A 14856-nucleotide genomic window follows, 5' to 3' on the forward strand; every position below is an offset into this window, starting at 1 on the left:
AGGACAGTGTACACAGCTTCCTGCAATCAGAAGCTGTAAACACTGCCTTGTCACACATCCCCCCTACAGTTAGAACACATCCCTAGGCACGCTTAACCCCTTCAGCGCCACCTAGTGTCCGATGTGTCCGCCATTAAGTCGCAAATCGCCGCCATTACTAGTAAAAAAAATAATAATAATAAAAATGGCATAATTCTATCCCCTATTTTGTAGACGCTATAACTTTTGCGCAAACCAATCAATATACGCTTACTGTGATTTTTTTTACCAAAAATATGTAGAAGAATACGTATCGGCCCAAACTGAGGGAAAACAAATATTTTTTATATATTTTTTGGGGGTATTTATTATAGCAAAAAGTTAAAAATATTGAATTTTTTTAAAAATTGTCGCTCTATTTTTGTTTATAGCGCAAAAAATAAAAACCATCAAATACCACCAAAAGAAAGCTCTATTTGTGGGGAAAAAAGGATGTCAAGTTTGTTTGTGAGCCATGTCGCACGACCGTGCAATTGTCAGTTAAAGCAACGCAGTGCCGAATCGCAAAAAGTGACAGTAACAAAATACTGACATTAAATACAGATCAACTTCACAGACGTAGCGAGAAGAAACAGAGCCCAATCATGACTGCTCACTTGCTATTTGTCAAGTTGTGTGCAAAAAGTCTATTCTACTCATAGTTAGTAATCTTAAAAAAGATCTCATTAGCACACACCCTGCATCATCTACCCTAAGCTGGTCAACTCCTTCCTATGTCATGACCTAAAGTCTGTTCAGGAAGTAAGGCAGAATTAATGGAGCAGGGTTTTTAAACATCCATGAAGGGAGTGAGGTAAGCGTAGGCAGAATAAATGGAAAGCTGGTTTATTTTTGCAAAAGAAGTACATTAATGCTATATTGGTATATAGGGGAGTGGGAATTTAGGGGAAAAAAGTGAACAAAAGGTGAACTTAGCCTTTAAAGGGGTTGTAAATGTACATTTTTTTTCCTAAATAGGTTCCTTTACCTTAGTGCAGTCCTCCTTCACTTACCTCATCCTTCCATTTTGCTTTTAAATGTCCTTATTTCTTCTGAGAAATCCTCACTTCCTGTTCTTCTGTCTGTAACTCCACACAGTAATGCAAGGCTTTCTCCCTGGTGTGGCGTGTCGTGCTGGCCCCCTCCCTTGGACTACAAGAGAGTCAGGACACTCTCTACGTTGCAAATAGAGAAAGGAGGTGCGTGTTAGAGGGTGTCCTGACTCTCCTGGCGAGGGGGCGAGCACGACACTCCACACCAGGGAGAAAGCCTTGCATTACTGTGTGGAGTTACAGACAGAAGAACAGGAAGTGAGGATTTCTCAGAAGAAATAAGGACATTTAAAAGCAAAATGGAAGGATGAGGTAAGTGAAGGAGGACTGCACTGAGGTAAAGGAAGTTATTTAGGGAAAAAAAATTGTACCGTTACAACCCCTTTAAAGCAGAGTTCCGGCCACAATTTCACTTTTTAAATATAAATACCCCTGTAATACACAAGCTTAATGTATTCTAGTAAAGTTAGCCTGTAAACTAAGGTCCATTTTGTTAGATTGTTACAGCATTTAGACACTTTATAAAATAGAAATTGACTGGGGCCATCTTAAGTGTGGGCATCATGAAGCCAGACTGTATGACTTCCTGGATTTCAGCCTTGCAGATCTCGCACATGCTCAGTGCTGCACAAGCAGTGTAATAGGTTTCAGATCAGGTTTCAGCACCTGTACTGTCCAAGTCACATGATTCTTCGAGACTGGGGAGTGCACAGACTCCTGTAAAGTTACACCCACTACATTCCCAGGAGTCTGTGCGGTGTAGGTTAGGAAGCTTAAGCACCTAGGTGCAGGAAGAGGGAAGATTAACTATTCTGCCTAGCAACAACACTTTGAAGGCATCTAACAAAAAAAAAATGTCTTAAAGGACTAATGACATTTTTTTAAAACTACTGATGTAATGTTATATTTATGGGTGGAACTCCACTTTAAGCCGTCAAAAGATGTTGTGTACCATGGTCCTGTAGGTAGGACATATGACTTATATGAATAGGCACTAATGATGATAATACTACTATGAGCAAATTCTTTTAATTCTCCCGCCTCTTACCTCTTCTGGTTGTCCTCCTTTGGTGGGGTAATAGACCGCTCTGTATTTTTCCACATTTCCTGGTGCATGAGACCAGCTAACCCGGAAACTTCTGGCCGTTACTTCCGATGTGACCAAGTCAGAGGGAGATCCAATCACTTCAGCTACCTCCCCTGTAAATGGAACATTCCAGAGTTTATTCTGTATTGAACTGTCCACATTGGATTTCTTGTGTTACGTCATAAGTTTTACGCAAATGTATTTAGTTGATTTTTCCAGGACAGGCTTCTGTCAGAGGCCCCTTAAATAACAAGGGCATTTTAGTGTAAATACATTATTGGGCCATCAGTGAGAAAACCACTGGCCGTACATGGTAACCATGATGACCAAGGGGTAGTTCCTTTCCTTACACCTACTCCCAGGACCACATAATATACGCTGGGCTGATGGCCATGAGTGGGGATAATTTCCCATTTACAGTAGATCTCAATGAATGAATGAATGAATGACTTGTATAGCGCTACACATGCGAACTGAATCGCCTCTAGGCGCTTTTTGCAGCCAGTGTCTTCCTTGCTGGTGCGGTCATTTTACCCCGTAGGATCTTGACACGCTTGGGTAGCAAGCAGGACCCAAACTCAATGATACATGCTGGGTATAATTTGGTTATAATTTGGCTACTCACCTCCTGTTCAGACCTACAGCCTCTTGCAGTGGGAATACCAGGGCTTTTTTTCTCAGATAATAGAAATAAGAACTCCCCCATTCCAAGTGATACCTTGCCTCCACCCCCTACGAATCTCCGAGCACCGTCCCTCGTTTTCACACCCTACCCACCTCCTAGTACTGCCACTTTTAGAGAATACAGAACCAATTATCATTTTTTGAAGTTGCTAATTAGGGTTGTCCCGATACCACTTTTTTAGGACTGAGTACAAGTACCGATACTTTTTTTATGTACTCGCCGATACCGAATACCGATACTTTTTTAAAATGTGTCCCCAAATGCAGCCATGTCCCCCCACATATGCAGCCATGTCCCCTCCATATGCAGCCATGTCCCCCACATATTCCAGCCATGTCCCCCACATATTCCAGCCATGTCCCCCACATATTCCAGCCATGTTCCCCACATATTCCAGCCATGTCCCCCACATAATGCAGCCATGTCCCCCACATAATGCAATCATGTCCCCCACATAATGCAGCCATGTCCCCCACATATTCCAGCCATGTCCCCCACATATTCCAGCCATGTCCCCCACATAATGCAGCCATGTCCCCCACATATTCCAGCCATGTCCCCCACATATTCCAGCCATGTTCCCCACATATTCCAGCCATGTCCCCCACATAATGCAGCCATGTCCCCCACATAATGCAATCATGTCCCCCACATAATGCAGCCATGTCCCCCACATATTCCAGCCATGTCCCCCACATATTCCAGCCATGTCCCCCACATAATGCAGCCATGTCCCCCACATATTCCAGCCATGTCCCCCACATATTCCAGCCATGTCCCCCACATAATGCAGCCATGTCCCCCACATATTCCAGCCATGTCCCCCATATATTCCAGCCATGTCCCCCACATATTCCAGCCATGTCCCCCACATATTCCAGCCATGTCCCCCACATAATGCAGCCATGTCCCCCACATATTCCAGCCATGTCCCCCACATAATGCAGAAACGATTATTGCTGCAGAGTATAAGGATGGTTTAAACTTACAGTTGCTGCGGTGAGGTTAATGAGCGGCCCGATGGCGTTAATCCTGGGTGCAGAGGGTGCCTGGGTGTTCTAGGGTGCTCGGGGCCTATTTATGCCTGTAACGCTCACAGCGTCAGGCCCGCGCCCTTGGATGACGTCACTGCGCGGCGCCGATGGACGTACCCGGCGCCGCGTCTGTCACATGATCGCGGCGTCGGCTTGGTATAGCTAGGGAGAGCGAGGGGCGGGTATATTGAAGTGATGGGCGACACAACAGCATGGTGAACGCCCATCCAATGCAGGCTAGTGATTAACGGCAGCGGCTTTGCGGTTTGCGGCGACGGGTTTGCGGCGACAGGTTTGCGGCGGCGGGGGGGGAACAAGTATTCTATTTGGGTATCGGGGGTATTTGCGGGAGTACGAGTACTCCTGCAAATACTCGGTATCGGTCCCGATACCGATACTGGTATCGGTATCGGGACAACCCTATTGCTAACAGAACCAGCCCCAGCAATAATAGACTCCCACCAGCAACATTAGATCTCCCATTAGCCAGCATTAATAGACTCACCAGCAGCCAGCAACAACAGACCCCCTCCCTCAACAGTAGGTCTCTCTACTCAACAATATATCCCACCAGCAACAATCGATCCCCCTCAACAGCAATAGACTTCCCAGCAACAATAGTTCCCCCCAACGACAATAGATCCCCCAGCAGCCAGCATCTATAGACCTTCCAGCACATCCCAGCACCCCTTGCCATTATATACATTCAGTGCTGGAAGTGCTGGAACTGCGTTCCCCCACATTCCCGCTGAATAGAAGACTATCAGCATCAACATTCTTCATGGTTTTGAGATGCCTTTGTGGTTTTTAAGTTTGAGCTGATCATCCAAAAATTTACCAACATGTCCCTTTGACAGTAGAAGAGTCCACAAAGTGATTGAAATGTGTTCAGTCCAGCAGGGATCGGCCACATTTCAATCAGTGTTAGGCCAGCTTTGCTTTCACAGAGAAAGTACATATAGGTAGATTCACAAAGAGTTAGGCCGGCTTATCAGTAGATAAGCCGACCTAACTCTGAATCTACGCCGGCGTTTGTTTAAGCGTATGCTCAAACAGAGATACGCTTAAACAAAGCTAAGATAGGCCGGCTTGCGCCGTTCTATCTTAGCTTGCAATGTTTCTGATGGCCGCTAGATGGCGCTTCCATTGCGGACGGCGTAGATTATGTAACTGAGGGGATACGCCGATTCACGAACGTACGCCAGGCCTACGCCGTCGAATTACGTCGTTTCCGTAAGGGATAGGCCGCCTAAAGTTAGAGCTATGCTCTAGTGGCCTAGCCAATGTTAAGTATGGCCGCCGTTCCCGCCGCAAAATTCGAAATGTTAATGTCGTTTGCGTAAGTCGTCCGTGAATTGGGATTTACGCCGTTTACGTCCACGTCGAAATCAATAGGCCCGTACGGCGTACTTAGCCGCAATGCGCACTGGGAAATGTAGTCGCCCGGCGCATGCGCAGTGTCAAAAAACGTCAAAAAACGTGAGGTCAAGCCTCATTTCCATACAACACGCCCCCCTCCAAGTCATTTGAATTAGGCGCCCTTACGCCCGCTCGTTTGAGGCTACGCCGCCGTAGATTAGCAGGTAAGTGGTTTGAAAATCACTACTAGCCTAACTAATTTACGGCGGTGTAGCCTAAACAGGCTAGGCCGTCCTAAAGATAAGCCTTTCTACGTGAATCTACCTAATTGTACATACACAGTGCATTTAAAATCTGTACAGTGGAATTGGATTACGTAACCTTGGATTACGAGCATAATACGTTCTAGCGGAATTCTCGTAATCCAAAGCACTCGCATATCAAAGCGAGTTTTCCCATAGAAGTCAATGGAAACTAAAATAATTTGTTCCGCATTGACTTCAATGGCATGCAATACCGCATGTGGCCAGAGGTGGGGGGCGCCGGAGAGCCTCGGAAATGATCAGGGACAGCTTGGCTGACCTCAGAAACCCTTGGAAAGGCTCGGAAACACCCGGGGACTGAGTATTTCCGAGTATTTTCAAATGGCTCCGCTTGTCTCTGGCGCCCCCCAAGTCAGGCCAAATGTGGTACTGCACACCCCATTAGCTTGAACTCTGCTCGTTTTGCTAGACAACACTCGCAAAACAAGTCAGAGTTTTAAAAAAAAAAGTTGCTTGTCTTTTAAAATGCTCGTTAACCATTTGTAAACCAAGGTTCCACTATATTTAGCTGTTAGCCTACAGTTCAGCTTTAATTATAAGTTATTGATTCTGAAAACATGTATGGACAAATCTCAGGTTCTCAGGACAATCTCAACAATTTTAAGAGCATGAAAACACTTGTTTTATCTTTAAGAGCATGAAAACTTATTGTTTTAGGCTTTTTTAGCTAATCCATCAACAAAATAATAATAGCAATTTCATTTGTATTTTATTTTTAAAACAAGGAATGCTATTTTAGGCATCAAACTGTGTGGTCATAAATATCTGTGGGAGAAAACGTTGACTTATAGGGCACATAGTAATTAAATCTTGACCTTGTCCATGTAATTATAGCCATATAATAGCAATTAGTGTCCTTCAAACTCAGTAATTGCATTTCCCATATATTTATTATCCTGAGGGGTAGTAGAAGCCATGATGTATTCTCTAAACCCCCCCCCCCCCCCCCCCCCCGCCCGACTAATGAGTCACCACGTTAAATAATGCTGATTTATAGCTAGAAAATATGTTCTTTGCCACTAATCTTTAATAAAAACTAATGACAACTTTTTGCTGTGGCATGTCATATTATGACCATCAAATAAACAAAGATATTAAAAGAAAGTCTTGTTGCCTGGGGATCTCTGACATGTGCGCACAGAAACCCTTACGAGTCGGTTCACACAGCAGCGGCACGACTTTGGGGGCGACTCTGCAAGTCGTCCTGAGGACGACTTCAGAGGCGATTTGCAAAATGATTTCTGTATAGAAGTCAATGCAGGTCGCCCAGAGCCGCCCCCCAAAGTCGTACAGGAACCTTTTTCTAAGTCGGAGTGACTGAGCCGCCTGACGTGTCGCCCCAGTGTGAACCGAGTCTCACTCTCCAGGTATCACACCTCAAAGCTAAATATTTCTATTTATATTATATAGGGCTGCAACTAACGATTATTTTCATAATCGATTAGTTGGCCGATTATTGTTTTGATTAATCGATTAATCGGATAATAGCCTTAGAAAAAAAAAGTCTTTTTTATTTTTTTTGGGCCAATTTGTTGTTGGGCAGATTACAAAACACAAATTGCCACAAAAACACATTACATGCTTTTCTGCAGCTTCTCCATTAAAGTATATTGAACCAAAAAAAAAAAAAATAGCACCGTTTTGCGTTAAAAAGTCCTTGCCCTTTCCAAATACGCAACAGCTGAAAAAAAATCATGGATGTGAACGTGTCCCCTAGGAAACCATGTAAATAAACTGTAGTGTTTCTGCTAAAAGCACCAAAAATCAGAGGTGTGACCCGGCCTGAGATGTTTAGTAACATAATATGGTTAAAAAAACAAAAATAAGTACAAAAAGAGCAAATAATCGCTACTGTAAGGGGTTCATTTTTTACTGTGGGACAATGAAAGTAATATTTACAGTAGCGATTTACTTTTTTGGACTATAAAGGGCTAATTTTTTTTTTTAACCCCATTATTTTACTGGCCGATTAATCGATTATGAAAATTGTAATCGATTAATTTCATACTGTAATCGATTAGTTGTCGATTAATCGATTAGTTGTTTCGCCCCTAATATTACAGTAGGTGAACCCGATTTTGTGTCAATCTCGCTCTCTTTCTCGGCGAGATTGAGCACCTACGAGCCCCATCGCGGGAGCCAGCGCCGAGCTGGCTTGCCGCGATGGAGACAGAGCCGTCATAGAAGCGACGGGAGATCCGACTTGGATTCCCGCCAATTCTACACGTGTGCGGCGTTTGTTATGAATCCTGAAGGGGAAGTCCCCGCCGGATTTTAAATAAAAATCCGGCATGGGTCCCCCCTCAGGAGCATACCGGGCCCTTAGGTCTGTTATGGGTTGTAAGGAGAGCCCCCCTACGCCGAAAAAACGGCGTAGGGGGTCCCCCTACAATCCATACCAGACCCGTATCCAAAGCACGCTACCCCGGCCAGCCAGGAAGGGAGTGGGGACGAGCGAGCGCCCCCCCCCCTCCTGAGCCGTACCAGGCTGCATGCCCTCAACATGGGGGGGGGTTGGGTGCTCTGGGGCAGGGGGGCGCACTGCGGCCCCCCCACCTCAGAGCACCCTGTCCCCATGTTGATGAGGACAGGGCCCCTTCCCGACAACCCTGGCCGTTGGTTGTCGGGGTATGCGGGCGGGAGGCTTATCGGAATCTGGGAGCCCCCTTTAATAAGGGGGCCCCCAGATACCGGCCCCCCACCCTAAGTGAATGAGTATGGGGGTACATCATACCCCTACCCATTCACCTGCAAGAAAAGTGGTAAAAACACAAATAAACCACACAGTGTATTAAAATATTTTATTTTTCTGCTCCGGAGGCCGCCCCCTGTCTTCTTTATTAGCTCTTTTACCAGGGGGAGCTTCTTCTTTGACGTCTTCGGGTGGGTGGGGGCCGCCGCCTGGTTCTCTTCCACCGCCGGGGGGGGTGGCTTTTAAAAAAGCCCCTACCCCCCCGGCGGGTTTCCTCCGGCGTCTTCGGCGGGGCTCTTCTTCTTCCGCTATCCCGACGGGTCTTCTCCGCTATCCGGGGGGTCTCGCCGCTCTCCGCTGTTGACTCGGCGCACCCCGGTTCTTCGTCTCGCAGTCCGGTCCCTTCTTCCGTGCTGTACGTCTTCTTCCGTGCTGTGAGTTCTTCTTCCGCGCTGTGACGTCATGTTCTTCACTTCTCTTCTTCTCCCGATGTTGACACGCCGGTCCTCCTCGCTGAAATGACGGATGCGCGCCTTGCATCGGACCTATATAGGCCTCACAGTCCCATCATGCTCTGTACCTACCCATGTGATACCTACCCACCTACCCACGTGGGTAGGTATCACATGGGTAGGTACAGAGCATGATGGGACTGTGAGGCCTATATAGGTCCGATGCAAGGCGCGCATCCGTCATTTCAGCGAGGAGGACCGGCGTGTCAACATCGGGAGAAGAAGAGAAGTGAAGAACATGACGTCACAGCGCGGAAGAAGAACTCACAGCACGGAAGAAGACGTACAGCACGGAAGAAGGGACCGGACTGCGAGACGAAGAACCGGGGTGCGCCGAGTCAACAGCGGAGAGCGGCGAGACCCCCCGGATAGCGGAGAAGACCCGTCGGGATAGCGGAAGAAGAAGAGCCCCGCCGAAGACGCCGGAGGAAACCCGCCGGGGGGGTGGGGGCTTTTTAAAAAGCCACCCCCCCCGGCGGTGGAAGAGAACCAGACGGCGGCCCCCACCCACCCGAAGACGTCAAAGAAGAAGCTCCCCCTGGTAAAAGAGCTAATAAAGAAGACAGGGGGCGGCCTCCGGAGCAGAAAAATAAAATATTTTAATACACTGTGTGGTTTATTTGTGTTTTTACCACTTTTCTTGCAGGTGAATGGGTAGGGGTACGATGTACCCCCATACTCATTCACTTAGGGTGGGGGGCCGGTATCTGGGGGCCCCCTTATTAAAGGGGGCTCCCAGATTCCGATAAGCCTCCCGCCCGCATACCCCGACAACCAACGGCCAGGGTTGTCGGGAAGGGGCCCTGTCCTCATCAACATGGGGACAGGGTGCTCTGAGGTGGGGGGGCCGCAGTGCGCCCCCCTGCCCCAGAGCACCCAACCCCCCCTCATGTTGAGGGCATGCAGCCTGGTACGGCTCAGGAGGGGGGGGGGCGCTCGCTCGTCCCCACTCCCTTCCTGGCTGGCCGGGTAGCGTGCTTTGGATACGGGTCTGGTATGGATTGTAGGGGGACCCCCTACGCCGTTTTTTCGGCGTAGGGGGGCTCTCCTTACAACCCATAACAGACCTAAGGGCCCGGTATGCTCCTGAGGGGGGACCCATGCCGGATTTTTATTTAAAATCCGGCGGGGACTTCCCCTTCAGGATTCATAACAAACGCCGCACACGTGTAGAATTGGCGGGAATCCAAGTCGGATCTCCCGTCGCTTCTATGACGCGCTTGCTGGGATGTGCTGTCACTATTCCAGTGAGTGCGAGATCTCGGCACCATGTCGCCGAGTATCAGCGCGACGCTGTCGTGCTAAAAGCACAATATCACAAACACCTACTGTATATTATTATCATGTTTTGAAAGGCAAACCATATTTGACCCTTTTCAAGCCCAATTAAACTTTTAGTTTGAGCCCAGGTTCACACTGGGCTGCGGGAATGAAGCCGTGCGAGTTCAGATGAACTCACGCAATTTCGCTCCCGCCTGTCAGTCCTGATTTCGGCCGCGATTACAGAGGCATCTGTGCAGATATCAATGTAAATCGCGGCTCGAAACCGCAAAAGTAGTACAGAAACTACTTTTTGAAATCGGTGCAGTGCCGCAGATGTAGTGTTGCACCAACTAGGACGGTGCCATTGCCGACAAATGCTGCCGATTTGACATGACAAATCGCACCAGTGTGAACCAGGGCTAAATCAACTAAATAAATTCCTGGTGCATCAAAATAAAAGTTGTGCAAAGTATTACAGAGTAGAAAAGCCTGTCTCATGCCAGCATTCTGTAGAGAAGATCTCTTGGACTCAGGGGCGGACTGACCATTCGGGCACTCGGGCACTGCCCGAGGGCCGCATGTCACTAGGGGGTCCCATCAGGGTTGCCAGCCTCAGTAAAACCAGGGACGTATGTAACAATCTGTGTTTTTTTTTAAAAATCCCAAGATTATGGGACGGATTCAGCAAGAATTTACGCCGGCGTATCTATAGATACACCGCGTAAATTCAAAGCTGCGCCGGCGTATCTTCTTTCTGTATTTAGAAAGCAAGATACGCCGAAATTAGGTTAAGATCCGACTGGCGTAAGTCTCTTACGCCGTCGTATTTTAGGGTGCATATTTACGCTGGCCGCTAGGTGGCGCTTCCGTCGTTTTCGGCGTAGAATATGCAAATTACCTAGATACGCCGATTCACAAACGTACGTGCGCCCGGCGGAATTTTTACGTCGTTTGCATAAGGCTTTTCCGGCGTAACGTTGCTCCTGCTTCTATGAAGCATACGCAACGTTAAGTATGGACGTCGTTCCCGCGTCAAATTTTGCATTTTTTATGTTGTTTGCGTAAGTTGTTCGCGAATAGGGCTGGACGTAATTTACGTTCACTTCGAAAGCAATGACGATTTGCGGCGGAATTTCGAGCATGCGCACTGGGATTTTTTCAGGAACGGCGCATGCGTCGTTCACAAAAAGCGTAAAATACGCGGGGTCATGTTAAATTTAAATAAAACACGCCCACAACATCCCCATTTGAATTAGGCGGGCTTACGCTACGTTACGCCAGCAGAAAGATCCGCTGATCTTTCTAAATCCAGCCCATAATGTGTATTTTGTATGTATGTATATATACTGTGTGTGTGTATAATGTGTGTCTTTATGTGTATACTGTATATGTGTGTGTGTACTGTGTGGCCCCATAATGTCCTATTGCCCGGGGGCCCCATAATGTCCTATTGCCCGTGGTCCCCATGAGTTGTCAGTCCCCCCGTGCTTGGACTCTAAGGCCCCGTACACACGAGAGGATCGATCCGCTGGAATTGATCCGCGGACCGGCTCCAGCGGATAGATCCCCTGGTGTGTACGATCCAGCGGATCTGTTTCCGTGGATTTTTGTCCCCAGGGATGGATTTCCAGCGGATCAAAATTTCTTGACATGCTAAGAAATCGATCCGCTGGAATCCATTCCAACGGATTGATCCGCTGGTCTGTACAGACTCACCGGATCCATCCGTCCGAATCCATCCCCCGCATGCGTCGTAATGATTCGACGCATGCGTGGAATTCCTTATATGACAGCGTCGCGCACGTCGCCGCGTCATCATCGCGGCGACGGCGCGACACGTCACCGCGGACGGAATTCCGCGGGGATTTTGATCTCATGGTTAGTACAACCATGAGATCAAAATCCGCCAGACCGTTTCCGCGGATAAATCCTCTCGTGTTTTCCCGGCCTAGCAGTGATCCATCCCCAGCTGAATCAGAGCTAGAGCTAATTAGAGAGCGTGAAGTCTAATTTTGCGTACACACGATCAGAAAATCCGACAAGAAAACCGTGGATTTTTTTCCGATGGAATACAGCCTTTTCAAGACTACAATCCCATCCTGCTGATTGGGTAATAAAGGAGCAGCCAGCACAAAGTTATAAAGATTGTCATTCCGCTTTCTCCTCACTATTTCCTCTATCAGTACATGTGGACTGCATAGTCCCTTCCTTCTCGCAGTAAATTATAGGATACAGATATGGATTTTCTAGTACACTTTAAATAAATATATAACTGGAATTCAACAATAAAATATTAAAGCATATTTTTTAAGTTAATGTACCTTTAATATTAATGTCGATATCTTCCACTCTCTCGCACACGGTTTTTGTAAGTGATCCAACAATGGAGTCCATGATGTTGAAGTCAGCTACATTGTAAACATGGTCGGTGTGTGGTTCTGAGGCAATCTCCTTCAATTCATTAAGGTCAGCGTTTTTCACACCTTAAATATCAATAATTTAGAATGTCAGTAGTGAGTTTGTTACATTCAGTACAAATAAAGAAAAAACACTCAAAGATGATGTTATTAGAGGGCAAATCTGCCTTAAACTATTGCAGCTTCATTTTGTCTGTGTGGTCTAACATGGTTCAACATGTATAAGACTTGGTTTGTATACAGAATAATTCCGCGCTGCCCTTCAGGTCTGGAATGCACTTTAAAGGACTCTGCCAAAGTTACTGGAGAGATACATACCCTTCCATATCCATTCGGGAATTCCCTGGACCACCACTTCTCATGAGATAACATGTTAAGAAGTCACCCTCTTCTGTGATTTATTCCATCCTGCTGGCTTTTGGTTATCCCTGGCACAGCAACTTGAAGTATATAGGATTGTCCAGGTCCCACTGTGGTTCCATCACACAAAGCCTGTTTGACCCATTGAACGTATGTTCTCTCGGGTTCAAACATTCTGGTAAGCCTTTTACCTATTGGTGGTGATTTTCTTCACTTCGTCACTTCTTCACCTTTATCACTTTGTTTCTGTTTGAAGCCATCACCAAGTTTTGAACTTTGCAAATATTGATGTTTTGTCACTTTATGGACAGACAGTTGTGCAATTTTGCACTTGAATAGAATTTCCTGCATATAGACATTTAATTGTGTACTTATGGGGACATTCATACTCTAAGGCCCCGTACACACGTCCGAGAAACTCGACGGGAAAAACACATCGTTTTGCTCGTCAAGTTCCTTGTGAAGCCGCCGAGGATCTCAGCGAGCCAAGTTTCCTCATTGACTAACGAGGAAATAGAGAACATGTTCTCTATTTGGCCCAACGAGATCCTCGTCGGTTTCCTCGGCCGAAAGTGTACAGACGACCGGGTTTCTCGGCAGAATACGGCTCCGATCGAGTTTCTGGCTGAATTCTGCCAAGAAACTCGGTCGTGTGTACGGGGCCTCATTGTTCATATTCACCTTTGAGCACTAAATAAATCTTTAGGTATTCATTTGTTTATTTCATTTTTGATTAGCGCTACACTTTTTGTTTCCATAAGACTTGGTTTGCCTTTAGCCCTTCCCGATTAAGAGATGGTATATACTGCATATGGGCATGGTGCTTAGCTTTAGTCGTCTGCTTGACACCAATGTGTGTTTACGGGTTTCGTTTTGAAAATCTGGCTCTGCCATACCTCCTAACTTTCTGAGATGAATAAGGAGGACACTTTTGAGGCCACATTATGTTTTTACCTTTGTTGACCACTTCATTTCCTTTATACTGGCTTTTTAAAATAACAAATGAGGTAATATTTGGTAGCCCAATAGTACTTTTATTGTTTGTAGGTCTGTACATCAGAAGAAAAAGAGAGACAACTGAGAAGGAGAAAGGGAGAGAAACATTTGCTTCCAAATGAGGGAGAGTCCCTCCAAATTTGGGAACTATGAACATGGGCAATGCATAATTCCTTAACTTAAGAATGCCCAACTTCATACAAAACATTTTTTTTTGGTTTGGTTTTTTAGGATTTGTGTGGAACTGGAAAAGGGTTTAAATGCCATCTATTTTGCCATGGAGGACATTTTTGCTTCTCTTTCTGTTCTGACTCCACCTACCTGGACAGTATGTGCGGGAAACTAACGCTCACATGGGTGACAGAGGTGCTAAGCCTTTTGCTACCTGTGTTGCTCCTGAGATTTCCTCTTAGGCCTAGTACACACGAGAGGATTTATCCGCGGATACGGTCCACCGGATTTCCATGGATTTGGATCTGATGGAGTGTACTCACCATCAGATCGAAATCCGCGCCGAAATCCCCTCGCGATGACGTGTCGCGCCGTCGCCGCGATGATGACGCAGCGACATGCGCGACGCTGTCATAAAAGGAATTCCACGCATGCGTCGAATCATTATGACGCATGCGGGGGATCCCTTCGGACGGATCGATCCGGTGAGTCTGTACAGACCACCGGATCGATCCGCGGGAGCCAATTCAAGCGGATAGATTTGTAGACATGTCTACAAATTTTTATCTGCTGGAATTGGGAAATTTCCGCGGATAAATATCCGCAGGAATGTACACACCATAGAATCTATCCGCTGAAACCGATCCGCTGAGATTTTTCAGCGGATGTATCATATCATATCATGTGTACGGGGCCTTACTTCTTGTTCTGTCTAACACCCATCAAATAGAAAGGAAATTAGGAAATTCTCCTTCACAAATAGACAGGAGTTAGGGAAATTCTCCATCACTTCTTATTCTGCCTAACACTCATCAAATAGACAGGAACTTGGAACATTTTCCATCACTTCTTGTTCTGTCTGACACTTCACAAACAGACAGGTAGTA

The 14856-nt window shown here is 46.6% G+C and overlaps 1 protein-coding gene across 1 annotated transcript in view; it reads right to left on the reverse strand.

Annotated features, from left to right (window-relative positions):
* COL14A1 (collagen type XIV alpha 1 chain) overlaps positions 1-14856 on the reverse strand; it is a 292376-nt gene that overhangs the window by 137790 nt on the left and 139730 nt on the right. The window contains 2 exon segments of the mRNA XM_040354914.1: positions 2119-2270; positions 12347-12508. Coding sequence (XP_040210848.1) covers positions 2119-2270; positions 12347-12508 — 314 coding nt within the window.

This window comes from Rana temporaria, chromosome 5 (assembly GCF_905171775.1).
Source record: "Rana temporaria chromosome 5, aRanTem1.1, whole genome shotgun sequence".
In the NCBI taxonomy this organism is placed as follows: Eukaryota; Metazoa; Chordata; class Amphibia; order Anura; family Ranidae; genus Rana; species Rana temporaria.